Below are 23,859 nucleotides of genomic sequence, written 5' to 3' on the forward strand. Positions count from 1 at the left end.
GCAGTCAAACTGTGTAGCCACAGATAACTTACCGCACCAAAGCATCTTCATTTGCATCAGTGTAGCTGCATAAACTGCTTCGTCTTGACACATCTGTAAATTGGTCAAGATTTTTCACACTTGAGATGCACCAGCTCATAATTACAAGAAACCTTCAAAATGGAACTGATGAAGTAAAAACAAACCTCACCTGAAATGTAGACTGACTGTCTGTCTGGCTGACTGAGCGTATCGTTGGGTTCCCAGCAATATTATTAACAGTTTCACCAGCTTCACCCAAGTCCAGATCTTTGTTAATCAGAAACTACCATTTGTTAACATGCTCCTATAGTCAGTGCAATGGAAGATTGCTGTGTTTTCTGTGTCATCTATGTAAAACTCTTTCTTGGTCATTTTGACAGCTTGTTGTCCAAATTCATCCTTCAAAATGTTTTGCATATTTCTGTACAAACATTGCAATTAACATGTGATATTACCCTAGACTAGCATACCCCAGCAGTGAAATTGCCCCAGACATACATACCCCAGTGATATTGCCCTAGAAATGCATACCCCAGCGACGATATTACCCCATACCAACATATTGTGTTCTACCAGTTCTGGATCATAGTTTCCATCCAGTTAGCAGAGGAACTGAACCAGATCTGGGTCTGTGCTGACTCTGACATAGTAGAACATATCCTCTCCAGTGGCCATAACTGCTACCCTTTCTCACTTCATGATAACCTATCCACTAGAGAGGTCAACTAGAGGGGTCCACTAGAGGGGTTGACTAGAGGGGTCAACTAGAGAGGTCCACTACAGGGGTGACTAGAGAGGTCCACTAGAGAGCTCGACTAGAGGGGTCCACTAGAGGGGTTGACTAGAGGGGTCAACTAGAGAGGTCCACTAGAGGGGTAACTAGAGAGGTCCACTAGAGGGGTGACTAGAGAAGTCCACTAGAGAGGTTGACTAGAGGGGTCCACTAGAGGGGTCAACTAGAGAGGTCCACTAGAGGGGTCCACTAGAGGGGTTGACTAGAGGGGTCAACTAGGTAGGTCCACTAGAGGGGTGACTAGAGAGGTCCACTAGAGAGGTTGACTAGAGAGGCCCACTAGAGGGGTCAACTAGAGAGGTCCACTAAAGAGGTCCACTAGAGGGGTCCACTAGAGGGATAGACTAGAGAGGTCCACTAGAGGGATAGACTAGAGAGGTCCACTAGAGGGGTAGTCTAGAGGGGTCCACTAGAGGGGTCCACTAGAGGGGTCCACTAGAGGGGTACACTAGAGGGGTACACTAGAGAGGTCCACTAGAGGTCCACTAGAGGGGTCAACTAGAGAGGTCGACTAGAGAGGTCGACTAGAGGGGTCCACTAGAGGGGTCCACTAGAGGGCTCCACTAGAGGGCTCCACTAGAGGGCTCCACTAGAGGGGACCACTAGAGGGGACCACTAGAGTAGTCCACTAGTCTTTCCACTAGTGTTCCTGGAAAGCTTGTTTCACAGTCAAAGACAACACAACACAGATAACTTAACTCCATGGTGAGGACAGTACCAGGTTCAACCCTTAATTGACTTGCATTCAGCAAGATTTCAGTGCATAGCCTTTCAGTATTTAGCATTTCAGTACTTAGCCTTTCTCGAGGATGTTGTCCATTAATGCAGAATATACAATATAATGTTTGTATACCACCTCTACAGAATCTTTTCTGTAAGGTCAGTGCAGCTCTTTGCTGTGCAGATCTTTGTTGTGTTTGGGAAACACAATGTATTCTTCCTCATCAGAATGCAGAGACTCTGTCACAGCTCAAGGGTTCATCACACATCCCGTTTGGCAAACTATCCTTTTGCTTGGCAGTGAACTTTCTCTTCACATCAGCTACTGAGGTCATCATGTTTCAGACATACAAAACACAGACCTCTGCTTTTCAAGAAGTCAGTCTGTGCAGCAGATGTAATATATATCTGCTTATTGAAAATGTTGACAAAACCATGTGTCAACATGGCTTTTCATCTTCTAACCCTTCCTCACACTTCTAAAATAAGTCATTTATTAGTTTATTTTTTAATAAAATACAGTTGTGATCAAATTTATTCAACCCCCAATGCTGCGAAGGGTTTTATGGAATTCAGTGCACATTTGTAATTGTGTTCATAATGAAATCTTACAAGGACTTGTTAAAGAACTAAATGCAACTAAGATAGCATCAAATTTTTTTGTCATAAAGTATTAAATGGCCTTTTTGTGATTTCTTCATTGACACAATTATTCAACCCCTTTACGACTACCACTCCTAAGAACAGAGGTTCATTCCAGTGTTTTCCATCAGGTATTGAAAACATCTGTGGATGTCAACGAGCAGCAATCAAGCATGATAAGCACCAATTAGGCAGATTTAAAAGGACTGTGATACTCAGCTCCTTCTAGACATCTACTGGTGTGTTTCCAAGCATGGTGAAGGCAAGAGAATGGTCCCAGAAGACAAGAGAAGAGGTTATTGCTCTTCACAAGAATGGCAATGGATATAAAAAGATTGCGAAGTTGTTAAATATTCCAAGAGACACTATCGGAAGTATCATTCGCAAGTTCAAGTTAAAGGGCACAGTGGAAACGTTACCTGGTCGTGGCAGAAAGAAGATCATGACCGCGACTGCTGTGCGCTACCTGAAGCGTAATGTGGAGAAAAATCCCCGCGTGACTGCTAAGGAACTGAAAAAAGACCTGTCAGATGTGGGCACTGAAGTTTCAGCTCAGACAATAAGGCGCGCACTGCATAACGAAGACCTCCATGCCAGAACGCCCAGACGCACCCCCTTGCTGACTCCAAAGAACAAGAAAAGTCGACTGCAGTATGCCAAAAGTCATGTGGACAAGCCACAAAGGTTTTGGAACAGTGTACTGTGGTCAGATGAAACTAAATTAGAACTGTTTGGGACAATGGACCAGCGCTATGTTTGGAGAAGGAAGAACCAGGCTTATGAACAAAAGAACACCTTGCCTACTGTGAAGCATGGCGGGGGGTCAATTATGCTTTGGGGCTGTTTTGCTTCTAATGGTACAGGAAAGCTTCAACGTGTGCAGGGTACCATGAATTCCCTTCAGTACCAGGAGATCTTGGAGGAAAATGTGATGGAGTCAGTCACAAACCTGCGGCTTGGGAGACGTTGGACCTTCCAACAGGACAATGATCCGAAGCACACATCCAAGTCCACTAGAGCATGGTTGAACATGAAAGGCTGGAACATTCTAGAGTGGCCATCGCAATCACCAGACTTAAATCCAATTGAGAACCTCTGGTGGGACCTAAAGAAGGCAGTTGCAGTGCGCAAGCCTAAGAATGTGACTGAACTGGAGGCTTTTGCCCATGAAGAATGGGCTAAGATACCCATAGGTCGCTGCAAGACACTTGTGTCAAGCTATGCTTCACGCTTGAAAGCTGTCATAACTGGAAAAGGATGTTGTACTAAGTACTAAAAAATAATGTCACTAGGGGGTTGAATAAAACTGATAATGATGTGAGCACAGTAAAGACATTTGTGGTTATTCCATCATAAATATTATGTTATGTTTGTCTAATTTATAAGTGCCTCTTTGATATAATTGTAAATAAGATGACTGAAATGATCAAAATCAATGTCAAACTGGCCAAAACACTTTATTTCAGTGGGGGTTGAATAAATTTGATCACAACTGTAAATGTAATAATGTTTAATATTTTTTATCATCCAACATTTGCCCATAGTCATATATTGCTACAAACTAGTGAGTAGGTCAGAAATTCCTTGATAGAAAAGTTCGTGCTTGGACTGGGTTCATTCTTCTATAGCCTAACCTTTTACCATATTGTTCATCCATAACAAGCAGAATTCCCCATTCAATTAGTAAATGAGTTCTGTAAAATGAGGTTTACTGTAACGTTTTCGATGGGCAGGCATGACACAAGTGCAAGATGTAACTAATTTAGTCAAATAATAAACACTACGTACGATATACAGAACCCAGGGAGAGAACCAGAACCAAGAGACGCAAAACAGAAAGAAACAAACAATCACCAACCAGACAATACTTATAGGGGGAAACACTTAACGAGAACCAAATATACAATAGTTAAATAACGGAAACCGAACACAGCGTGCACACACACAAAACAAGGGAGCTACTGAACCAAGGATACGAGCAGGTTACACTGAAAAACATACTAAACAACTTCAAAAACCAGCGGAGAAATTATGAGGAGACACAAAGCACAACCAAGACAGGAACTAGGGCATTAACCACACAAGAAACAGAAGAACACAAGTAACAGAGAAATGAAGGAGCTAACAGTCACAGAAGACAGACATACCATTAAGGAACGAAGACACCGGAGGCTGCTAAACACACGGAACATGTAAGCGAGCAGGGAGACCGGGGGAATGTACAAACAATGACCGACAAAGAGGAATGGGGCAGGGGAAACTAAATACACAGAAAACAGGGAGGAGAAACGAGACACAGGTGGAAATCCTAAGGACGTGGGTGTGACGGAGAGAGGGGACTATGGCAACGGGGAAACAAGGGAGGAGGGCGGAGTTGGGCATGACCTTTACATACAAACTTACATTCACATTTACATTTATGATATGTAACTGATGCTTTTATGCAAAGTTACTTGCAGTTATGCCAGAACACAATTTGGTTTTGCACACTGGCAGTTCTGAACAGTGGTAATTTGGCATCGGTGTGGTTTGTACCAGCAACATTCTGATTACTAGTCCAGGTCCTTAACCACTGGCAAAGCAAAGAAAGGCATAGTCTGTTTACTTTTTCAAATCCACAATAATGTCTATACTGAGATTCCTCCAATCTCTCTTCCTCACTCTGAACTAGGGGTGAAACGATTACTCGAGTAATTCGAGTTACTCTATCACAAAAAGTGATCGAGTAATTTTCTGTGCCTCGAAGAATCGTTTATTTTAAAACGGTATTTCGCACTGACTAATTTTAATGTAGCGCAACACGCTTACGTCACCCACGCGGTGGAGGTTTTTAGTTGAGAAGCGGGAATATGGAAGCAGCGAGGGAAAAGAGCGACAATGTACGTGAAGAAAAGGGCTATAGGAAAAGACAGATAATGTCGAAAGTATGGGAGCATTTTAGGTTCGAAAGCAAGAACAATACAGCGACATGTATTCGGTGTACCATAGTCCTTGACTACCACAACAGCACATCTTCAATGCTGCACCATCTTGGCCGAAGACACACGGAATGGAGTGGTAGAGCCGGGACAATGTAAATTTTATTTACAACAAATTAATGAGATTAACATTAATGTACCTTAATAACATAACGACAGCTCTGTGGAGTGCTGATTTTTAGCAATACTGTCGAATGTGTGGCTAGTTTAGTACAACGGAGACAAGTTCTTAATAACTTAATACAGGCATTATGTAACAGCGCTGTGGAGTTAAGATGATAAGACGATAAACAATAAATAAATTAAAGATAGCTGAGCTACTTTACCTTAGCAGTTACTTTAGCAGGAAAGAATATTATACTGATATACTGTAGTTTTGATACAAGAAATTCTAAGTTGAAAGTAATTGAATTTAATTTATTTACTTGTGGTATTTATTTCTATTTGCATTTACAATTTGGAAATGTATGTTGTGAATTTTAAAATATAACTTATCTAAAAAAGGAAACCGATTGGTCAGTCATTATTAAGTGAAATGTCTTGTTTTCTCTTTTGTATTTTTAATTGCTCCTTAACCAAGCAATTCTGTTTTATCCGATTACTCGATTAATCGAATCAATTTTTCAGTAGAGTACTCGATTACTGAAATGCTCGATAGCTGCAGCCCTACTCTGAACGTCTAATGAAAGTATCACAGACAGTCACAGATTACAGTTTCCAAGTGACAATCACAGTCACTATCCACAACTTTACAAATATAATATTAAATACTTACACTACTTCCATTTGCTATCCTTTTTTATTCAATTCTATATTTATACATTGCTATTTTGATGAACCTCTGCATAACACGTAACCACATTCTTCACCATGAGAAGGTTGTGGTGGTACTTTCTCACAGCTTTCATTAATGAGGGTAATCTCAGCAATGCAGAATCATCCTCCCCCATTCTCAAAGAAACTTCACAATTCTCAAAGAAACTCCACCATTCTCAAAGAAACTTCACATTTCAAATGTCTTTACAATGTACATGAATATCTCTGACTGCTCACATTAAGTCATGTGAATGTGAAACGCTAGAGCTTTAATACTTTAATAATTTGAATGTAATGGCTTAATAATTTGGACTTTGTTGGTGAATACTGTGTTGGTGAGCACAAATTTAATCTTGGTGACAAATTCAGTTAGAACTTTAGCATAGAGAGAAGCCTCTTCTAATAAGAAGATTATGCAAAGTGAGGATCATCTGTGATGGGTGCTGTTTTGTCATCCTGACCATAGAGGGCAGTGTTGTCAGTGATACATCAGGACACTTTAAGGAATGCATTTGGTCCTTTTTTAAATGATTACCTGAAGACACTAAACCACATACACCAGTTTCTGTCCCACTAGGACAAACGTGCAGTCTTTAGTGTTACACAACATATAAGGATCACCTATAAACAGCACCCGCTATGCTTAAAGAACATAAAAAAAAATTCAGAACATTCACCCTTGATTATGATGATAATCACACTCCCCAGACTACGGCTGATAATGACATAATTCCAGCTTGTGTGTGAGTGTGCATATCTATGCGTGTGTATGTAAGTGTGCACGTGTGTGTGTGTGTGTATGTGTGTGTGTGTGTGTGTGTGTGTGTGTGTGTGTGTGTGTGTGTGTGTGTGTGTGTGTGTGTATGTGTGTGTGTATGTGTATGTGTGTGTGTGAGAGAGATACTCACCCGTCATGGTGAATGGTGGTGATGGAGTTCAGAGCAGGCGTGTGCTGGGGGCTGATGGTGTGGTCCAGGTCCAGGTGTGGGTGTGGGTGGGGTTGGGGCCCGATGCTGTGGACCTCCTGTGAGGCTCTGCTGGACGTCACACTGGAGCCACTGAACAGGCCTGAAAGACAAACATCACTAATACGCAAATTGGGTCACATCAACCTCGATGAACCTCCACAGAAAAATGCCACATTGACCAAATTAACCCCCACCCCCACCACTCGCGTTACTGTCCCTGCCTGATCGGCATGAAACAGGACTTTGTGGCAACAAGTGGTTGTTTTGACAACACAGACTGAAGCAGAGGCCTTCTGATGAGGAGTAACGTGTCCTGTGCTGGGATCTTTGTAATCTGCTTTGCATTCTCTGCTGAAGGGAGAGAGGGCACCTGGTTTAACATGACAAACGCTCTCAAGGTTTAAAGGCTCTTTGGAATCAGGAGTGAAACGTGATCTGGCCGCCCTTTATGGTCAGACTTACAGGGCAGGAGCTCCTCTGTTCAAATGAACTAAGATGGATCTGAGAAGAAGTCCATGATGTCCTGCAGGACTCTCATCTCGCATTGCTGTTATTAAATTAACATACGTTTCCTTTTGGCCACTTTCACTTTTATTTCACTTTCACTAAGTAACCATGATCATGTCAGAGACATGAACACAGTACAAATGTTCCTGCAGCTGAATAAAGATAAAACATAAATTGTTTGTTTCAATTTGGAAATAAAGATACTTCAACTGCTTCAATTCCATCACAGCGACAGAAATGGTTTGTATTGTAGGTGTTGTCATGGACACTGATCTCAAATGGTTTTATTGTAGGTGTTGTCATGGACACTAATCTCAAATGATTTGTATTGTACGTGATGTCATGGACACTGATCTCAAATGGTTTTATTGTAGGTGTTGTCATAGACACTGATCTCAAATGGTTTGTATTGTAGGTGTTGTCATGGACACTGATCTCAAATGGTTTGTATTGTAGGTGTTGTCATGGACACTGATCTCAAATGGTTTGTATTAAAGGTGTTGTCATGGACACTGATCTCAAATAGTTTTTATTGTAGGTGTTGTCATGGTCATGACATGGTTTGCTGACACCAGCACCAGTGATCTGCTCTTCCAGCGCTCAGATAAGCTCGAAACATCAGTTTACTGAACAACAGTTTCATCGTATGACACATTGATGTCCCTGACATGGGCCTATATCAGGCAGTCTGAGCCATGAAGTATAAACCAGACACGCAGAGTTTATAATGGAAATAACAGCACCACCCAGAGGCCTGAGGTCTGATCCAAACACCGTCCTGTCACATAATATATACTCCTGCAGTAGTCCTGCGCCAGGCCCTGCAGTCCTGCAGACCTTCCTCACTCCCTTGTCATGTGCTGCCTGAGATGGAGAAACGCTACAACTGTTCATCGCTTTCTCTCCTGCTGCTCTGCTCCTGCCGTTCCACTCGCTGATTATTTTCCCAGAAGCCTCTCTGAGGGGCGCGTGGTGGATCACCGATGCGGTGTTCCTGTTTTTTTCCCTCTTTCACTCCAGCCGCAGTCCTGGGGCGGTGCAGGTCCGTCCGACAGCTCTCTCAACCGCTTACACGCTTGATTCATTGCCCCGAAATCATCCATCAAAGCCTTTTTAAATGCTTTCCCCTTTAGCCCCAACATCTGTAGCTACGACGGGAAACACTCTTGGTAATGGCAAAGATTGCTGTAGCTTTTGTGCAGAGATTTGGTGGAGGGAAACATAGTGTCCGCAGGACTGAGTCCTGCACACGGTCCTGTCAAACTGCTGTAATCTACTGCTGCAAATGTGTTGTTTATTTACAGTCATTACAACAGCACTTCTCTACCCCGGTCCTGGGGTTCCTCTGATATACATGTTTTAATCTTTCTGCTCCTTACAAACTGATTTAAAACTGATTTATGAATAATCTTGATGAAATAAATCTGTTGGAAGAAGAAACCCTAACCCATGAAACTCATGTAATTCATGCTTTCTAACAAATTCATTGACACAAATGAAAATAGAATGGTGCGGTTAGAATGGTGTGGTTAATATAGAATGGTGCAGTTAGAACGGGGCGGTTGGATAGAATGGTGTGGTTAGAATGGTGTGGTTGGATAGAATGGTGTGATTAGAATGGTGTGGTTAGAATGGTGCGGTTAGAATGGTGTGGTTGGATAGAACGGTGAGGTTAGAATGGTGTGGTTAAAATAGAATGGTGCAGTTAGAATGGTGCGGTTGGATAGAATGGTGCGGTTGGATAGAACGGTGCGATTAGAATGGTGTGGTTGGATAGAACGGTGCGGTTAGAATGGTGTGGTTGGATAGAATGGTGTGGTTAGAATGGTGCGATTAGAATGGTGTGGTTAGAATGGTGTGGTTAGACAGAATGGTGCGGTTAGAATGGTGTGGTTGGATAGAACGGTGAGGTTAGAATGGTGTGGTTAAGATAGAATGGTGCAGTTAGAACGGTGCGGTTGGATATAACGGTGCGATTAGAATGGTGTGGTTGGATAGAATGGTGCGGTTAGAATGGTGTGGTTAGATAGAATGGTGCGGTTAGAATGGTGTGGTTGGATAGAACTGTGCGGTTAGAATGGTATGGTTGGATAGAATGGTGTGATTAGAATGGTGTGGTTAGAATGGTGCGGTTAGAATGGTGTGGTTGGATAGAACGGTGCGGTTAGAATGGTGTAGTTAAAATGGTGTGGTTGGATAGAATGGTGTGGTTAGAATGGTGCGGTTAGAATGGTGTGGTTGGATAGAATGGTGCAGTTAGAATGGTGTGGTTAGAACGGTGCGATTAGAATGGTGTGGTTGGATAGAACTGTGCGGTTAGAATGGTATGGTTAGATAGAACGGTGCGGTTAGAATGGTGTGGTTAGAATGGTGTAGTTAAAATGGTGTGGTTGGATAGAACGGTGCGGTTAGAATGGTGTGGTTAGAATGGTGTAGTTAAAATGGTGTGGTTGGATAGAATGGTGTGGTTAGAATGGTGCGGTTAGAATGGTGTGGTTGGATATAATGGTGCAGTTAGAATGGTGTGGTTAGAACGGTGCGATTAGAATGGTGTGGTTGGATAGAATGGTGTGGTTAGAATGGTGTGGTTGGATAGAACGGTGCGGTTAGAATGGTATGGTTGGATAGAATGGTGTGATTAGAATGGTGTGGTTAGAATGGTGTGGTTGGATAGAACAGTGCGGTTAGAATGGTGTGGTTAGAATGATGTGGTTAAAATGGTGTGCTTGGATAGAATGGTGTGGTTAGAATGGTGCAGTTAGAATGGTGTAGTTGGATAGAATGGTGTGATTAGAATGGTGTGGTTAGAATGGTGTGGTTAAGATAGAATGGTGCGGTTAGAACGGTGCAGTTGGATAGAATGGTGCGGTTAGAATGGTGTGGTTAGATAGAATGGTGCGGTTAGAATGGTGTGGTTAGATAGAATGGTGCGGTTAGAATAGTGTGGTTGAATAGAACGGTGCGGTTAGAATGGTATGGTTGGATAGAATGGTGTGATTAGAATGGTGTGGTTAGAATGGTGCGGTTAGAATGGTGCGGTTGGATAGAACGGTGCGGTTAGAATGGTGTGGTTACAATGGTGCGGTTAGAATGGTGTGGTTACAATGGTGCGGTTAGAATGGTGTGGTTGGATAGAATGGTGCGATTAGAATGGTGCGGTTAGAATGGTGTGGTTGGATAGAATGGTGCGGTTAGAATGGTGTGGTTAGAACGGTGCGGTTAGAATGGTGTAGTTGGATAGAATGGTGTGATTAGAATGGTGTGGTTAGAATGGTGCTGTTAGAATGGTGTGGTTAAAATAGAATGGTGCAGTTAGAATGGTGCGGTTGGATAGAATGGTGCGGTTGGATAGAACGGTGCGATTAGAATGGTGTGGTTGGATAGAACGGTGCGGTTAGAATGGTATGGTTGGATAGAATGGTGTGGTTAGAATGGTGTGGTTAGAATGGTGTGGTTGGATAGAATGGTGTGGTTAGAATGGTGCGGTTAGAATGGTGTGGTTAGAATGGTGCGGTTAGAATGGTGTGGTTAGACAGAATGGTGCGGTTAGAATGGTGTGGTTGGATAGAACGGTGAGGTTAGAATGGTGTGGTTAAGATAGAATGGTGCAGTTAGAACGGTGCGGTTGGATATAACGGTGCGATTAGAATGGTGTGGTTGGATAGAATGGTGCGGTTAGAATGGTGTGGTTAGATAGAATGGTGCGGTTAGAATGGTGTGGTTGGATAGAACTGTGCGGTTAGAATGGTATGGTTGGATAGAATGGTGTGATTAGAATGGTGTGGTTAGAATGGTGCGGTTAGAATGGTGTGGTTGGATAGAACGGTGCGGTTAGAATGGTGTAGTTAAAATGGTGTGGTTGGATAGAATGGTGTGGTTAGAATGGTGCGGTTAGAATGGTGTGGTTGGATATAATGGTGCAGTTAGAATGGTGTGGTTAGAACGGTGCGATTAGAATGGTGTGGTTGGATAGAATGGTGTGGTTAGAATGGTGTGGTTGGATAGAACGGTGCGGTTAGAATGGTATGGTTGGATAGAATGGTGTGATTAGAATGGTGTGGTTAGAATGGTGTGGTTGGATAGAACAGTGCGGTTAGAATGGTGTGGTTAGAATGATGTGGTTAAAATGGTGTGCTTGGATAGAATGGTGTGGTTAGAATGGTGCAGTTAGAATGGTGTAGTTGGATAGAATGGTGTGATTAGAATGGTGTGGTTAGAATGGTGTGGTTAAGATAGAATGGTGCGGTTAGAACGGTGCAGTTGGATAGAATGGTGCGGTTAGAATGGTGTGGTTAGATAGAATGGTGCGGTTAGAATGGTGTGGTTAGATAGAATGGTGCGGTTAGAATAGTGTGGTTGAATAGAACGGTGCGGTTAGAATGGTATGGTTGGATAGAATGGTGTGATTAGAATGGTGTGGTTAGAATGGTGCGGTTAGAATGGTGCGGTTGGATAGAACGGTGCGGTTAGAATGGTGTGGTTACAATGGTGCGGTTAGAATGGTGTGGTTACAATGGTGCGGTTAGAATGGTGTGGTTGGATAGAATGGTGCGATTAGAATGGTGCGGTTAGAATGGTGTGGTTGGATAGAATGGTGCGGTTAGAATGGTGTGGTTAGAACGGTGCGGTTAGAATGGTGTAGTTGGATAGAATGGTGTGATTAGAATGGTGTGGTTAGAATGGTGCTGTTAGAATGGTGTGGTTAAAATAGAATGGTGCAGTTAGAATGGTGCGGTTGGATAGAATGGTGCGGTTGGATAGAACGGTGCGATTAGAATGGTGTGGTTGGATAGAACGGTGCGGTTAGAATGGTATGGTTGGATAGAATGGTGTGGTTAGAATGGTGTGGTTAGAATGGTGTGGTTGGATAGAATGGTGTGGTTAGAATGGTGCGGTTAGAATGGTGTGGTTAGAATGGTGCGGTTAGAATGGTGTGGTTAGACAGAATGGTGCGGTTAGAATGGTGTGGTTGGATAGAACGGTGAGGTTAGAATGGTGTGGTTAAGATAGAATGGTGCAGTTAGAACGGTGCGGTTGGATATAACGGTGCGATTAGAATGGTGTGGTTGGATAGAATGGTGCGGTTAGAATGGTGTGGTTAGATAGAATGGTGCGGTTAGAATGGTGTGGTTGGATAGAACTGTGCGGTTAGAATGGTATGGTTGGATAGAATGGTGTGATTAGAATGGTGTGGTTAGAATGGTGCGGTTAGAATGGTGTGGTTGAATAGAACGGTGCGGTTAGAATGGTGTAGTTAAAATGGTGTGGTTGGATAGAATGGTGTGGTTAGAATGGTGCGGTTAGAATGGTGTGGTTGGATAGAATGGTGCAGTTAGAATGGTGTGGTTAGAACGGTGCGATTAGAATGGTGTGGTTGGATAGAACTGTGCGGTTAGAATGGTATGGTTAGATAGAACGGTGCGGTTAGAATGGTGTGGTTAGAATGGTGTAGTTAAAATGGTGTGGTTGGATAGAACGGTGCGGTTAGAATGGTGTGGTTAGAATGGTGTAGTTAAAATGGTGTGGTTGGATAGAATGGTGTGGTTAGAATGGTGCGGTTAGAATGGTGTGGTTGGATAGAATGGTGCAGTTAGAATGGTGTGGTTAGAACGGTGCGATTAGAATGGTGTGGTTGGATAGAATGGTGTGGTTAGAATGGTGTGGTTGGATAGAACGGTGCGGTTAGAATGGTATGGTTGGATAGAATGGTGTGATTAGAATGGTGTGGTTAGAATGGTGTGGTTGGATAGAACGGTGCGGTTAGAATGGTGTGGTTAGAATGATGTGGTTAAAATGGTGTCCTTGGATAGAATGGTGTGGTTAGAATGGTGCAGTTAGAATGGTGTAGTTGGATAGAATGGTGTGATTAGAATGGTGTGGTTAGAATGGTGTGGTTAAGATAGAATGGTGCGGTTAGAACGGTGCAGTTGGATAGAATGGTGCGGTTAGAATGGTGTGGTTAGATAGAATGGTGCGGTTAGAATGGTGTGGTTAGATAGAATGGTACGGTTAGAATAGTGTGGTTGAATAGAACGGTGCGGTTAGAATGGTATGGTTGGATAGAATGGTGTGATTAGAATGGTGTGGTTAGAATGGTGCGGTTAGAATGGTGCGGTTGGATAGAACAGTGCGGTTAGAATGGTGTGGTTGGATAGAACGGTGCGGTTAGAATGGTGTGGTTACAATGGTGCGGTTAGAATGGTGTGGTTGGATAGAATGGTGCGATTAGAATGGTGCGGTTAGAATGGTGTGGTTGGATAGAATGGTGCGGTTAGAATGGTGTGGTTAGAACGGTGCGGTTAGAATGGTGTAGTTGGATAGAATGGTGTGATTAGAATGGTATGGTTAGAATGGTGCTGTTAGAATGGTGTGGTTGGATAGAATGGTGTGGTTAGAATAGTGTAATTGGATAGAATGGTGTGGTTGGATAGAACGGTGTGGTTTATCATTCACTCTACTGATTTTTCAGAACAGAAACTCTGAGCCAGTAGGTGGCACTGCAGCACCCACAGCTTTCTGCTCCACCTCCCCACACTCCACCTCTCCACACACTCCACCTCCCCACTCTCTACCTCCCCATATTCCACCTCTCCACACACTCCACCTCCCCACACTCCACCTCCCCACAAATTAGTAGTGCTATCTCAGAGCCTGTCAACATGCAAATGCACCTTGACAGCTGTCTGGTCAGCTCTGATGCCCTGTTAAGAGTCCTTCTTCCCAGTTTGTTGTGAGGAGCTTATTTCACTGGTGGAACCTGCTAAGCCCTCCACATGCATACTAGATGCCGTACCAACTCATCTACTTAAAGAATTACTGCATAGCAATGTAGAACCTTTGCTTAATATAATTAATTATTCTCTGAGCCTGGGCTACATTCCCAGTTCATCTAAACTAGCAGTCATCAAGCCGCTAATTAAAAAACCTGGTCTTAACCCCCAGAAACTGTCCAACTATAGGCCAATTTCTAATCTGTCATTCATATCCAAAATTTTAGAGAAAGTAGTTTCTTCACAACTCTCTTCCTTCTTACAGACAGAACAGAGTCAGAGTTATTTCAATCTGGATTTAGACCCCATCACAGCACTGAAACAGCACTTACTAAAGTACTGAACGATCTCTTAATATCCTCTGATAAAGGACACATTTCTTTTCTCATACTACTAGACCTCAGTTCTGCTTTTGACACCATTGATCATAATATCCTACTTAATAGGCTGGAGACACTCATTGGCATAAGAGGTCAAGCATTCTCCTGGATCAGGTCCTAACTGACAGATCGTTACCTATTTGTACGAGTAAATAATGAATGCTCAGAACAATGTAAGGTAAAATATGGTGTCCCACAAGGATCTGTACTGGGCCCCATATTATTCTCATTATATATGCCTGTCATTCATCCACTACTTTTTAATGTCATGCAATCTACCCACACTTCCTTCGCGATCGACCCACACTTCCACACATCGATGTAATGGGCACCCCTGCTCTAAACAGTCCATAAAGAAGCTACAACTTGTTCAAAATGCTGCAGCTAGAGTCCTAACTAAGGTTAGAAAATTCGATCATATTAGTCCCACTCTCGCGGCATTACACTGGCTTCTGATTACATTTCGAATTGAATTTAAAATTCTTCTGTTAACCCAGTGGTTCCCAAAGTGGGGGGTGCTCCCCCTAGGTGGGGCGCGGAGCTATTGCAGGGGGGGCACAGAGCTTTGAAGTAAAACATGTGCACATTAGGGATGGAGAGATTCACCGATTCACATCGGTGAATCAGCACACATGTCTGCGATTCGACTGCACCGGTAGATTCAACGTGCATCGGGTTTAATTTGCGGGCGAATTTACGGTGCATCGACTCTAGCCTTTTTGCATCGGCAAATACCATGGTTAAATCGGGTGTTTTGTTTTCCAGTATCTATTCCTTATTCTAACGTATTTACAGAGGCAACATACTTTTTATTTTTATTGATTTCTTTTTTTTTCAAGGCAACATAAATGCACCATCGTGTCCTCAGGTACTGACGCAAACGCAGACGTACACAACAAAGATGGAGGGAAACGAGAGCATTAGCAATGACAAAGATATTTAATGCACCAAAAAAGACACACAAATCAAACGTGTGGCAATATTTCGGGTTTTTTAAGCGAGGTGGTCAACTTGACAAGACGCACGCAATCTGCATACAATGCCATGGGGCTAAATACGTTAGTAGCACAACGAACCTGGCAACACACATGAAAAGACGGCACGGTGTGGACATCTCTGCGGCCGCTACCCCCTCGTAAGTCTAGCAGACAGTAATGTTGCAGATCATAATTTTTACTATGTTAATACAGTACTTTTAAAAACTGTTCATCTTATGTTTTAAACGTTTTGTATAAATATAGATGGAGAAAATAACTGAATAATTCACTTGAATAAATTAATGCTCTGTCTGAATATACTGAATTATGCATTTTTTAATATTATGTATTGGTTTTGCTCCATTGAAAACATCCAGGGGTGAGTTTCCCGAAACCTTAGTGCTAAGTACTTCTTAACCTCATACGTTTCATACGAGGTTACGAAGCGCTACGAACGTTTCGGGAAACCCACCCCAGATGCATACATCCCTTAAATTGTTAGAGAGTAAAGTAGAATTGTGCTATTGAGTTAAGAAAACTGATGGGTTAGGCCAATACATCCTCAAACCTCAACTAACTGTATCGAATGATCATTTATCAAAACGAATCCTCATATAATAAGTCATATCGTTATCAAATCATTTTGAATCGCATCATATCGTGAACAGGAGTGATTTGTATCGCATCGTATCGACAAGGGGTTTCAGAGTATCGCAGTTATATTGTTTCGGTGACAGTGAATCGAGATGTGTATCAAATCTACCTTAGTGGTGAAGATATACATCCTTAGTGCACATGTGTCAATATGGGGGGGGGGGTGTAGGGGGGGCGCAAAATATTCTCATCTACTAAAGGGGGGCAAGGCAGAAAAGTTTGGGAACCACTGTGTTAACCTATAAGGCGTTAAATGGTCTTGCCCCACAATATCCGAGGGAACTCATTGCTTACTACAACCCATCTCGCCCTTTGCGCTCCCAAAATGGAATTCTCCTAGTTCCAAAAATTTGTAAGACTACAGCCGTAGGCAGAGCTTTCTCTTTTAAAGCCCCTCAATTATGGAATAGCCTTCCAGCTCCAATCCGAGATTCTGACACAGTTCCAATCTTTAAATCTAGACTTAAGACTCACCTATTTAATCAAGCCTTCAGCTAATATTCCCCTTGTAAGGCTCGGGGGCCCCCAGAGATTTCTGGTAATCTGAGATGTTGATGCTGTCATCCAGCTGTGTCATGGCATCACTCAATTGTGACAATGACTTGACTGGAAAGCAATGTCTCAATGAGATCTCATGACTGTGGTCACCTCCGAACCCCTCCCTTTAGTTATGCTGCTATAGATTAGCCTGCCGGAGCCACATGCTAATCACTGGCACGTGAGCTATGTACGTTTAAATCAATGATGGTTTAAATTGATGTCCACATATTCAGTCTGTATTGTCTATCTTTTTGCATGCTTCTACCCAAGACGATTGCATGCAAGCACCTACAAGTACCTGGGAGATGGTTTGGCTTGCCGGTGGATGTACTGATGCTGGGGTTGGATGTGCCATTTCTGCAAGAGGACGTGCTGATGCTAGCTCCTACCTGAGGCTCACCATCTACACCGAAGGGACTGTGACTACTTGGCTGGGGAACAAGGACCTTGAATTTATCTATAGAACCATCCTGCGCACCACGGACTTGTGCTAATGGGCCGCCCAATGGAGGATGAGTTCCATTTTGAGTCTTGGTCCTTCCGAGGTTTCTTCCTAATCCCACCATCATAGGGAGTTTTTCCTTGCCACTGTCGCCTTTCGCTTGCTCATTAGGGATCTGGACCCACACGATTGTGAAGCTTCTTTGTGACAACATGTGTTGTGAAAAGCGCTATATAAATAAATTTGAATTTGACTTCATTCAGTAGTTTACTGATTCACTTCATTCAGTAGTTCACTCCTTCACTCTTTCCATTTCAGTGTTTTCCAACAGTGCTGCCACTGTCGTCCACCCGGACCCCACACACCCACCTCCACCCAGACCCCACACACCCTCCTCCACCCAGACTCCACACCCTCCTCCACCCAGACCCCACACACCCTCCTCCACCCGGCAGCTCTGTTAATGGACTGGCTGCCCTGTTTAATATTCCTGAAATATGACAGCAAATGAGCAAATAAAATGATCCTATAATGACCAAACACAAGAAATGTAACATTCACCCGTCTTGCAATAACTAGTGTATGAACATTACATCACACATTGCATCAGGGAACAACAAACTAGAGTAGCGTTGGGACTCTGAGCAACAAACTAATGGAAATACATGTACTCACCCCCACCTCCCCCCCCTCTCTTTCTCACACACACACACACACACACACACACACACACACACACACACACACACACACACACACACACACACACACTCTCACTCTCACTCTCACTCTCACTCTCTCAATTTCTCTCTCTCAATCTTTCTCTCTCTCCCTCTCTCCTGGCTGTGGAACAAAGTAGAGTAAAGCAGTCATCCTGTTTGCCATTACATGTAGCATCTTGGCTCTGACCACAGCAAGCACAAACAGCTGAAGAACACAACAGCTGCTCCAGGCTAAAGCTGCTCGCACACAGACGCAGCACGCTGCCTCCTTTGAACCAGCAACAAAGGAGGGAGGGTCCAGCTTCTCTAACGGATTCTTCTCACTTGCACCAAGCCGACGGCACTGAGCAAGGCCTACTCCACGTCCTGCTGTGTTACTCTGTCCTTTTCCATGATTCTCTGTCCTGCTCTGTTATACCCTGTTATACTCTGTTACTCTGTCCTGCTCTGTTATATTCTGCTGTAGGCTTATACCAATCCGATATTTGGATCGGATCGGCCGCCGATATTTGCAAAAAATGTGTATCGGTATCAGATCGGCAGGCATGAGAAAATGCCAAACCAGACTGCCAATCCAGTTTTTTTTTTTTAAGTCCGATCCGCACCCATTTAGATAAACCATTCCAGTTTTTGCTGTGTTTTCGCCAGTGAGAGAAAAATCCGGTCCGCATTTTCCAGCACACCTTCAGCACACGAGCATAGCATCTCCCCAATTTAGCTCAAGGATATCTCCTAACCATTAAGACGGCCATGTAAATTTGAAGTTATCAGTAAAAATGTCAGTTCTGTGGGATTATTTTACCTTAAAGGACAACAAAGACGAAGAGGTAGAGTGCAACATATGCCACAGTAAAGTCAAGCATGGTGTTAAAGCTGTAAGAACTTTTAATACAACCAATCTAATCAAGCATTTAGCGAAATACCACCATAAACAACATGAAGAGTTTCTAAAGAAAACCGAAGACTTCAATTCCATATTGAAATGCTCGTCTTTGTAAAAAATAATCTCCCCATCATGTCCGAGCATGGCAGGCAGGGCAAATAGTTGGAACTGAAGGGGAGTGTGTAGATGGGGATGGAGCAGCAAAGTGTGGAGGAGATTGGGGAGTAGAAGGCATTTTGCTTTTAAATAGTTTATGATATTTGATTTTTTTAAAGCTTTGGTTTACAATTGTTCAAGAGCACTGATGAGTACAGCACTCAAGAGTACTGATGCTGTTAATAGACTATTTTCTACTCAGGTTGTGTGTTTTGCTTTTTAAATACAATTTACAATATTATTTGCACTTATGGCTTTTTAAACCTTGGTTTACTGATGCCATTTCTGTTTGTTATTTATTATTTTGTCTATTTTGAGTTTATTCATTGCTAAATAAACAGGTTAGTTTCTCCTTACCAACCATTGTGTATTATTCAAACACCTAATTCAGCTGGCTACTTGTTATCAAGAGCAAAACATTTCAACATGAGTTTGACAACAAAGTAAGTTAGCTAACTTAAACTTTAATACATGCTCGGATAGGCCGGTATCGGTATCGGCCGATATCGGTATCGGCCGGTATCGGTCGATATCGGTATCGGCCGATATCGGTATCGGCCGGTATCGGTATCGGCCGATATCGATATTGGATTGGAAGTGCAAATAAATATCGTTATCGGATCGGAAGTTCAAAAAGCTGGATCGGGACATCCCTATTCTGCTGTACTCTGCCCTGTTCTGATATCCTCTGTCCTGCATGGTTCTACTCTGTCCTGCTCTGTTATACTGTGCCCTGCAATGTTCTACTCTGTTACTCTGTCCTGCCCTGTCCTGCTCTGTTATCCTCTGTCCTGTTCATGCTCTGCTCTGTGCTGAAACTGTTGCTCCAGAAAACTGTTCCATAAACTGCTGTTGCCCCACACCCTGCATACATCACCTGATTAAACCTGCAGCCCCAAAAACTTCCCAGTCTACCCAGTCCCCCTAATCCACCCAGTCCACATGCAGGATATTATTGAGTTTCCCATAATTACTACTAAAACATGACATTCAAGCTAGTAGTTATTGTGTTGTTTCAATTAATTCTACACAGGCTTGGCAAGTAGCAAAGCATCCTGGGAGGATTTATTATTGTAATAATTGGAAAATAAAATATTAATATTTGGCATTAGTCCCCACACAGGCTTCCATGTCAGGTCATGACCTGGGCTATTTTAAGATGACCTATTGCTAGATCAGAGTAACTGATCCCTGAACAGTGGAAACATTACTGGAACTTTCCCATGCATCACCCAGGCCTGAAACTACAGATGTTTGCAATATCATCACCGCATATGTTCTTCATAACATTCAAACCACTTCTTACTCTGGCATGTCTGTGTGAGCTGTTAAATCGCATCTTATTGGGTTTGGAGCCCATGAAATGCTCTGAAAGTGAATGTGTTCTTGTGGGCAGCTGAGTTTCATTGCAAGGTGGACAGAAGAGACCTCAACATGTGCATCTCTACACAGCAGCCCCGAGGCCGAAGCCACAGAAATTAGACATGATGAAGTACATGTTAATAAACAGTAATAATGCAACAATAGAATAATGCTGCAGAACGTTGAAGAACCTTGTCCCTGTTCTCTGACCATGGTCTACACATCAGAGTTGGACTACAACTGATTTTAGTGGAGCCAATTTAAGGAAGGACAGAAAAACAGCATCATGATGATCGTCACATTTTTCTCCACAGCAGTAATGCAGCGTGTTCTGAACTGAAGTCACTGTGTGACGTGTTCAGTACTGACTGGGAGTTTCAGTAGTACCTTGAGAAGGCAGATATATGTGAAAGGCAAACAGTAGTCCACACACCATTCAGTATGTTCCACATTCAACTCCAAACACTTACAGTGGAGTGTGTGGGTTTGGTGCTGTGTCACCGTGCCATAGTCCAGGGGTCAGATGTGGAGGGAGGAGGTACCTGTAAAGACGTCTTGGCTCAGAGCAGTTGAACGTCCTTCCTTCCCATTAAGAGTGTTCTGACAGTGCAGGTGCTGAGAGTGGGCGGGGCCATGCAAATGCTGAACAGACAGGCATTCGCTCAGGTCATCTGTCTCCAAATGGGGGCACGCCCTCAGCTGTCAATCACAAACATGGACCAGAAGTTAGCGTGCAATGAACAATATCAGAAGAATACAAGAATATCAACTCAATCAAAATTGAGATCCATACTTGAGACACTTGGAGACAGAGCAGCGAGGTGTAAGTGCACACAGGTTTATTAACCAAAGCCAAAGAGGCACTTGAATAGTGCAGAGTGGTTCAGGCGTGATGCTGTAACGTTTAAGACCCGACAGAGCAGGAGAGAGTGTGTGGTGATCAGTAAACATGTGGAGAGTGTGACTGCTGGAATCGTGAATCATGCCAGCCAAGACAGGATATGCGGTCTGTGTCCATATACATAGATGTGCCTTCTGTCAACTAACGGAGTAAACAGCAAACACTAAACAATTTGGCATGGTGAGAACAATATTTTGGAATTGATAGAGCACAAAAAGGGTAAAAACATCCAGAATACAGCTCAGATCCATCATGACATCAGCACAGCCTGTCCTCATCCTGAGGTAAAAGCCAGACTATAACAGATATTAAAATAACATCAGTTGTCTGAACACGGTTTCCTGAGCCACAGGGAATGTTGTAACACAGCCCTGGGGCGGTTGTATCAGAACGAGGCGGCACAGGACACAGACACGTTTATGTAAACTGGAGGAGAAACAAACAAAAGCCTTCAATGACATGACAGTTCCAGTGGTAACTCCTCACCACAAGTCTGTGTAGGAAATGATGGCTTGGGGGAGGAACAGTTCTTCACCGCCTGCAGGAACCTCCGACTGGAAATATGCAGGGGAAGAGGAAGCCCGCGCACACGGCGATCTTGCATAGTACTGTTACAACTAGATAGTCATCTTACAGTGTAGAGGTTTTGCAAACGTAAGTGCCGCTAGCTGGCTATAGTCGGGCTGGCTTGAGTAAGCTTTTATTTGGTTAGTAGGAGGCAGTACTCCCAGATATCAGATAAGCCCATACAGCTGTCCAGCCAAGCTTCCATTACCATGGTTACATGAAAAGCCACTTTACTCTCAACCATACTTCAGTGTTAGCATGACACACAGTATTTGTCTCCCACAATGCAACAAGCCGGAGGGGCCTAACACAGGTGTGATTGATTCCACAGCACCACATACTTTTATTCGATCCCGACTGCCTTTGAGAGCTCTCAGATTTGCATGGTATAGATTTGAACAAAAATGAAGCTTTTATAAAAATTAATTCGGAATGACTTGAATCTGGGTATGATTGTGCTGAAGAGAAAGCACTGTAAACGAAACCTGACGTGAACTTTAAGATGTTGTTTTCATTTATGGAATTCTGAAATACATCCAAGCAGATGTCGTAATGTCAAAATAAAAAAAAATATTGATTAACATCTGCATATTATGATTCAGGGGAAAAATGAACAATGAACATTTATGTTGCTGGCGAAGTGGTAAAACGAACAAAGTCTCCAAACCTGGACAACTGAGAGGTGTGCAGAACGATCTTGCAGTTACACACCTCACAGTCATTCATCAGACCAAGAGCTGTTTTATCTTCTCTCAACGGAACACTACGCGATTTCGAGCTTAGCTCGCGATAGATGGTGTAAGAGGTTTTGTTTGACATTTGTTCACCACATCTGGCCGACGGGGGTTTGTGCAGCGCACATTATTAACAATGGCTCGCGCTCACATGTGTTTCCGCTTTATACTGCTTAGAGAAAAAAAGCGGAAAGCATCATGCAGCCGCCACTTATCCGCGCGCACAATGAGACCATTCTGTTCGCGTTCACGCGCGTTAACGAGGGCTGCAGTCTTCGCCGTGCACGCGCTCAAACGCGCTGGGCGCTGAACTCTTGTTGGGAAATTGATTTTCAAAGACAACCGTAAATTAAAACCAACTGTGCCAAGCCGTGAAAAGATGCAATTGAGCATGAAGGATTCTGGAAATACGTCTGAAAGGAATAGCTACCTTCATTTTGACGCACTAAAGCACTGTAAATCCAGTAAAAAAAAAGAAAGAAAGATAAATCAGAAATTAAAGTCAGACTCTTACCTTCCTACGCACCTGCTGTTCTTTGGCGGAGTGAATCTTGACGTGTTTGCGCAGGGAGCTGGGGTCTGTGTAGCGTTTGGTGCAGCCGGGGATCTGACACGCATACGGTTTCTACAACGGATGCACACAAAAGTGTATGAGAAAGCTCGTGGAAATTGGGGATTCCGTACACAGGCTGATGTAAAGGTCAGAGGGCCGTGTAGGGACAGGTAAACGGAGCTCAACTCAGCACAGAACATAAAGGCATGCACTATTTTGAGATTTCGGATAAAGTTTAGGTGAAAGGAAAGATAAGCAACATACCTTTGAGCTGAGAACGTACAGTGGGAAACGACGAGAAGAAGACAGATAGTTCAGTCAGTTGCACAGATTCATGCGTGATCAACACTTGTTTTCTTTTTACAATTAATGGATAAGTAGCCTCGGGAGGCGTTGCCTTGGTTACATGATCAATAGAGAACAGGATATATGAGACCTAGAAAAAAACGAGCTACAAACATGGATTGCACAATATAGTGTTTGCTAGTCTTTATTGCGGTACTGGCCTCTGCAACAGGCTACTAACAGGGTCTTTCAGTATGTAAACGAGCCATCTAATAAATCTCTACATTTTTACTGTGCGCTATGAGCGTCTTGACCAACCACAGATGTTCCTGGCGAATGTTCTGTGGATGTTTTTAATGAATCACAGTATTCACATTTATCCAACAAGCATAAATTATTTTGGCCAAAACAATGCAGAATACTCTTGACTCTTGTCACATATAACAATAAGGTAGTGTCCACATGGTGCTCGATAACACTCTCAAAGT

At 43.1% G+C, this 23,859-nt stretch overlaps 1 protein-coding gene across 2 annotated transcripts in view; it reads right to left on the minus strand.

Annotated features, from left to right (window-relative positions):
* The window catches only part of glis1b (GLIS family zinc finger 1b), an 89,202-nt gene that overhangs the window by 14,106 nt on the left and 51,237 nt on the right, over positions 1 to 23,859 (minus strand). Inside the window, exons 6-8 of one of the 2 annotated variants that reach the window (XM_077004369.1) lie at positions 23,060 to 23,158; positions 20,874 to 21,030; positions 6,879 to 7,038 (exon numbers count right to left, since the gene is read on the minus strand). In XM_077004369.1, coding sequence (XP_076860484.1) covers positions 6,879 to 7,038; positions 20,874 to 21,030; positions 23,060 to 23,158 — 416 coding nt within the window. Of the gene's footprint in view, positions 1 to 6,878; positions 7,039 to 20,873; positions 21,031 to 23,047; positions 23,159 to 23,859 lie in introns of both variants that reach the window. The other variant, XM_077004368.1, reaches the window with a different exon arrangement.

The sequence above is a fragment of the Brachyhypopomus gauderio genome, chromosome 4, assembly GCF_052324685.1.
Source record: "Brachyhypopomus gauderio isolate BG-103 chromosome 4, BGAUD_0.2, whole genome shotgun sequence".
NCBI lineage: Eukaryota > Metazoa > Chordata > Actinopteri > Gymnotiformes > Hypopomidae > Brachyhypopomus > Brachyhypopomus gauderio.